At 40.7% G+C, this 6,270-nt stretch overlaps 1 protein-coding gene across 1 annotated transcript; it reads right to left on the reverse strand.

Moving 5' to 3' along the window:
- Nucleotides 1–1,835: 1,835 nt before the first annotated feature.
- Nucleotides 1,836–5,911, reverse strand: LOC109519950 (potassium channel subfamily K member 16-like). Its single transcript, XM_019876836.1, has 5 exons — nucleotides 5,485–5,911; nucleotides 4,301–4,415; nucleotides 4,058–4,224; nucleotides 3,787–3,955; nucleotides 1,836–2,329 (listed from the first exon to the last, which is right to left on the reverse strand). The coding sequence occupies exons 1-5, from the start codon at nucleotides 5,695–5,697 to the stop codon at nucleotides 2,121–2,123; spliced, it is 873 nt and encodes a 290-aa protein (XP_019732395.1). The 5' UTR covers nucleotides 5,698–5,911; the 3' UTR covers nucleotides 1,836–2,120.
- Nucleotides 5,912–6,270: the final 359 nt, after the last annotated feature.

Below are 6,270 nucleotides of genomic sequence, written 5' to 3' on the forward strand. Positions count from 1 at the left end.
CAATGAGTACATAGGCCACATAAACCACCCCCAGAATAAGGATGGAGGGCACTCGGGCCAAATTGAACTTTTCCTTTATTTCCATCTTGATTCCCTCCTGAAGATTTTTTTTTTGGGGGGTGGGGGTGGGGGGAAACTCCAGGTAGAGGCCAGAGCTATCGGCTTTGGACAACAAGGCGAAAGAGTTGACCGCACAAATGAAAAGGCAAATCAAACTCCACCCGCGCTACTCTTTCAATCACATCAGAGGGCTCTCATGCAAATTTGGCGAAGAGTGATGGCTGGATGTCAGATGTGACTATTTTCAGCTTGGGATACATACAATTGCTGACAAACGTCATGTCAAGACCAATATTTGGCTGTTATACACAAAACAAAACTTGAAGTGATACTGAACCTGTAACCATTGTAAATAGCACAACCACTTTATGCTAAGTTTTCTATGCTATTGCTAATTTATTATTTTTATTCTACAAATATATTGCTATTGCTATATTTTATATTGCACTTATATTGAATTGTGTACAGTTCTTTTCTGGAAGAAAAGAACTGTACACACACACAATTCACAATTTTGCTGCTATAGACTGCTAATTTTCCCAGTGTGTTACAAATAAAAGTTATCTTATTTTATAAATGTCATCCTTAAAGGCAAGTTTTCTTAGTGGTTGAAACAGAAGGGGGTGACAAAGGGACACTTGTGTCCAAACCTCCTAAAATGTGCCACTTTTCTCCTTTTTTTTCCTGGGATCACTTCTGCATGTAATGTGCTCTCAGGCTACCTCACAACCTGATTAATGTGTTTGCTTTAGATAGCACAAACACGCGCTATTCACCGGAGTTTTCCGTCGACACACAAACACAGATGTTGACTCGTGTTAATGCGTATGCGGAGCGGGGATAGTAAGTCTATGCACCCGTGTTCAAATGGCAGGTTTTTATGGTATTAAAAAAAAAAAAAGAAAACCTTCTTTGCAGCATTAATGTGGCCTATGACTTCATTTCAAGTGGGGATACACACACTTGCCAACATTTAAAGTACAAGTATCCTTTTCCTAACGTTTTTGTAGTCACGTTTTACATCACTGGCCAGAGTCTGCAGACAGCTTACGGCATGAGATGGATCTCATTGTTCAAAAGTATAAGTCAGAAGAAGGGTACAAACGAATTTCCAAAGCATTACATAGACCACGGCACACAATGAGGATAGTCATCAGCATTTGCATATAATATGGCATAAAAGTGACATGACAAAGAACTGGTCGTCGCTCCACAACTGATGAAAACTACCAAGGAGGCTGCCAAGATGCCGATGTCACCGTTGACGGACAAGGAAAGAAAAATACATCTAAACAGGACTAGATTTTGTTAAAAACAGACTTGAGATCTCCCAAACGCATGTGGGGGGGGGGGGTTTGATCCGATGAAAACAAGGTTGAACTTTTTGGCCATCATTCCAAAAAGTATGCTTTGTGCCTACACACCTGTGATACCACCAAAAGAACACCATATTTTCAGAACAGTGAAGCATGGTGGCAGAACAGTGAAACATCCTTTGAGGGTCTTTTTCTTCAGGTCGAACAGGATGGAGGGGAAACAGTCGCCCAAAATTCTCATTGGGATGCAATACAGTTCGACACCGCTGCAAGCTACAATTACAACAATAAACATTATAGGTAAACAGCGTCAATCAAAATTGACCGTTATCGTTATGTTCGTTTGATACAGCTCTACCCAATAAAATGTTCAAGGGTTATTACAATAAAGAGTACGTACAGAAATAGAACAGAAACAATTTCAGAATGATGACAATAATTCCACAACAATCCCAACCTTTCTCAGACTTCAATGTTTGTACAATGCGTGGTGACTCTGTATGGCTTTTTGAGGTAGACTCGTCAAACAGGAGTGTTTTGCTTGCCTAAGCAAAGTTGGATCGCAAAGAGGCAAATGTACAATATTAATGAGTGAGGGCAGAATGAGTTTGTGTGTTGTACAGTCATGCATGCCACATAAAAAAGTCTGAAGTGTAAATAGAATTTCCCTCTGGGGATAAAATAAAACAGCGTAAAATATATACTTCAAATTCACCGCGTGAATATTCCAACCAAGCTCGAGTGTCAGATCTTGGAGGTGTCTTCCAGTTTATTGGATGACACATCGTCCTCCCCCTCTTGTTTCTTAAAGCCTGGATGAGTCAAGCCGATCACATGAGCCATTATTCTTGATCCCATGCTGAGGATCAGAGCAAGCCAGGCCAAGGCAAAGATGATCCAAATGCCTGCCAAGCTACGGTACAGAGAGATGTATTCCTTGCCTGGGTCAGTCCCTGTGAGAAGAGACCTCTTTTTAGCATACTTTCCATTGACGAGCTTCCGGTACTCACAAGTCACATGATCAACCTTAAATCAACAATATGTGTTAGCTTTACCATTTTATGCTTGTTTATCTTGATGGTGCAGTGGATTTTAATTAGGACACTAGTGTCTCATTGTGTTACTGACCCGGCAAACACCAGTGACCTGAAAGAGAGAAGCTGCGTGCAACCCATGAAAACTACTCCCTCAGATGAATGTCTGTCTTTACAATGTTTTCTACGACTCAACACAGAGTTGAGTAACTACTATGTAGTTAATCAATTACATAATTCATGTGTGTAAACAAATATGCATTATAGTTGCACTAAGCTATAAATAATAATTTTGATGTACAGCCCAGTTTGTGTGACATTTCCAAATTGTCAAATAAGATAACTCTGGAGGTCAGATACACCTTATTACACAATATTAAGATACTACTTGTCTGTGTATGAAGAGCTCCAGTGAGATTTGAATGAGAATTGATAATTGGCGTGCTTCAGTCAAGTGCACCCCTAAAATTACATTTGATGCAAGGCAAAGGTGCGAGGGTACAAGTCACGTGGGAGATTTATAAGGTGCATGTGTGACTCATACATATTGCGTGTTATAAAGAAGTAACCTAAGAGACAAAATAAGTAAAAGTGTGTTCATGTCGTCTCCCAGGTTGCCTGCCTAGCAAACCAAATGGCCGTTGTGATGGTTTTGTTATAACCGTATTGGCCCGAATATAAGACGGCCCTGATTATAAGACGACCCCCTTTTTTTCAAGACTCAAGTTTGAAAAAAGCCTTTTTGAACACCAAATTAATTTTTATACAGAAAATAATTACAGTACATATGAAACAAATGATTATAACAATATATTTGAGAGAAAAAGCATGTTATTTTGCCTCATTCAAATCTTAATATCTGAACATTTAAATATGTAAACTAAAGTGCAATCATATTCATAAATGAATGCTTCGGGTTCTCCAGATTGTCGCTACGTTTCTCCATTTTCTGTTGTCTCTTCTATTATTTTCTTCTCTTTTCTTTCTTACCGCTTTTTTTTATTTTTCTTCTTCGTGACAGGCCTGGGGAGTCAAGTTCAGCATTCTCTTCAATGATATCTGGCGCCATCTAGCGTCGTAAATGGGTATAATGTCCAGACCCCGAATATAAGACGACCCCCACTTTTTCAGTCTCATTTCAATGCAAAAAACACTGTCTTATATTCGGGCCAATACGGTATTAACGACACACGTCTGTGGGGTGTAATCCATTGGCAATGGAGAATAATTCCACCAAGCCTTTGTGGGGCAAATGTGAATGTTGCATCAACCATCCAGAATCTATTTCCATCCAAGCAATCTATTTGTGATCTTCCTCACCCAAGCCAATCAATGTGAATCGCTACAAACGTGCTTCTTTTGCGCTCTGTACTCACCCACCACATAATCTCCAAACCCAATGGTGCTGAGGGTAATGAAAGCAAAGTAGAAGCCCTCGCCAAATGTCCAGCCTTCCACGTAACTGAACAGAAGCGGAGGGATGACCAGAAACAGCAGACTACCGGTGATGAAGAAGGAGCTCACTGCCAACGCCTCCACAGTTTGCTACAGAGGAGCACAGCATACTTGGACATTCCACACAGAGCCGAACAAAACAGACGTTACCCCCAAGAATGCAAGTTTATCCTTGATGTATAACAGTATTACCTTGTGTGGAACCACGGAGACCATGCCTCGTTCTAGACGTCCCAGGTGAATGGTGAGACATTTTCCCAGCTGTTTGAGGAAGGCCAGGTTGAGCGGGATGCCACACAGCGCATAAAAGACACAGAATACCTGACCGGACACAGTGCTGGGAGAGAGGTTACCATAGCCTGTGAATCAATAGAAGATTTGTCATTCAGCACGGGTCGGGACATTCAAACAATGGTAGGCCAAAAAGGCTCTCACCTATTGTTGTGACCACAGTGCCAGCAAAAAAGAAGGCACTGCTAAAATCCCAATTACTGGGGTTCGTCGAGTTGCCTGAGGGATTCACACCCCTCTCCCAGGCATCTAAAATCACCTGCGAATGCATAGTAACGTTTTTTTTTTTTTCAAATACCACTCCATTTTTTAAACACAATTACAAAATGCGGTGCCCTTATTAATACCCTATCAGTACTTATACATTCTGTTGCCAAGCCAGACTTCACAAAAAGACAAAAACAGAACAAGGGACTATAATGCAGGGAGAATCAGGAAATTATCCAATTTTACTCCATTTGTCTGCAAATTATTACAGGGTATTTTTTTTACTGTGCTAATCTATCTTTGTTCGTTGATGTATGCCAGCGACATACTGTGACAGGCAGAACAATTAAATGGCAGAGGGTTAAAAAAACAGTCTATCCAATTGTTGCCATTCAAACAATAGAACAACTTCTGGCACGATCAATTAAACTAGCATTGATTTCCACCTGGGTAAGCCGATTTTTATTAAAGTAAATTGAAACAACCGTCACCATTGAAGCATTCATAGATTTTGTGACATTATTGTTTGGTGGAGTGTCATGAAATCTTTCCAAAGGTGCTTTTGCTCAATAACAGTTGGGACACACTGCCATAGAGGCTGTGAGCTATATGCAGGACAGGAAAAGACAAACACTAGAGCATGGATGAGGTATGACATCAGAAAAGTGTTGTGTCCCAGAATAATAAAAGGGTGATGCCATGGAATCACTATCAAATCATCGCGTTTTATCAATGCCTTTGGCAAGAAAATAAAATCAAATTTCATGTTTCCAATCAAGCCATCCATTTTATTTTTTTCAAGTTTGAATTCCTCAAAAACAGCACTGGTATTACATGACTTGAACTCCACTAACAGTAAAGTACAAGACATACACAGTAAAACCCTGACAAGGTTGATTTATTCGATCATTTTATTAGCGTGTCCTTCACCCGTATTGATCTTTTGCTTTTTTTTTCTTTTCCTCCTCAAATTTACTCAATGATTAAAACAGACTTGTGTCAACAAGCTGTTGACAGGGTTACAGTGCTACACTAACTAAGCCGTCTGTTTATCATTGCATTTATGACAAGGTTTTTCTCGCCAACAGTTTAACAAGACAAGAACAGAAAACAAGCCAAACCTGAACAAACTTCTCCAAAGCAGGTCCATCCAGGCAGGTGTAATTAGCCAAGAAATTCAGCTTCTCCAGTTGGAAGTGGTTTCGATTGTTGCTCTCGGCCTCTCGCTCCAGAATCTGGAAAATGATGGCTCCAAATAACAGGTAGGTGAGGTGGGCCAGAGCCAAAAGTACCGTCCAGCTCACTTTGACACGGACCAGCTGGATCCTCGCCATCAAAAACTTTCCCCAAAGCCACAATGGGCACACAGGCTGGTGATCAGATTGAGAAGTATATCTGAAGAAAAAAATTTAACGTCAAAGGGCTTTGAGTAGACATCAAAGATCAGCATATTTGGACGTATCCCACGGAGACTGATGCCATTACTATTGGGGAAAAAAAGTATTTTTCTAATATGTGAGTTTAATATACAAGTCTTGGTCTTGAATAAAGCTGCATCTTTTGACCAGTGGATTGCTCTCCAAAGGTAGAGCATCCCCGCTAGCTGCTCTTCCTCTGATTGGTCAGAGAAGCCTAGTATCTGCTGGGACATGATTTATGGGTCGCTCGGGTGATGACTAAACACCTCTTCTCCATTAGGGTGACATCTGGACACACACAGACAACGGTTTCAACCGTTTCTACTAATAAGGAAGCATCTTGTCTGGGGAACAAAAGTTAATATTTCACCTGAATGCTGTCGGGCGGTTAAGCAGTTAAGTAGAGCTGTGCACTGCAAGGACACCGACAAGTCGAGTGGAAACCCAGGGAGAATGTAAATCCACCACAAATGATTTAAAATCCTTGTG

Source organism: Hippocampus comes, unplaced genomic scaffold (genome assembly GCF_001891065.2).
Source record: "Hippocampus comes isolate QL1 unplaced genomic scaffold, H_comes_QL1_v1.1 scaffold107, whole genome shotgun sequence".
Taxonomy (NCBI): Eukaryota; Metazoa; Chordata; class Actinopteri; order Syngnathiformes; family Syngnathidae; genus Hippocampus; species Hippocampus comes.

What these genes read in the sequence shown, in the direction of transcription:
- LOC109519950 (XM_019876836.1), bottom strand. Translation starts at nt 5,697, where the DNA reads ATGGCGAGGATCCAGCTGGTCCGTGTCAAAGTGAGCTGGACGGTACTT. An exon ending in CTTTGGAGAAGTTTGTTCAG is followed by an intron (nt 4,416 to 5,484) that starts GTTTGGCTTGTT and finishes ATGCATTCGCAG; the next exon opens with GTGATTTTAGATGCCTGGGA. An exon ending in TCTCCGTGGTTCCACACAAG is followed by an intron (nt 3,956 to 4,057) that starts GTAATACTGTTA and finishes GCTCCTCTGTAG; the next exon opens with CAAACTGTGGAGGCGTTGGC.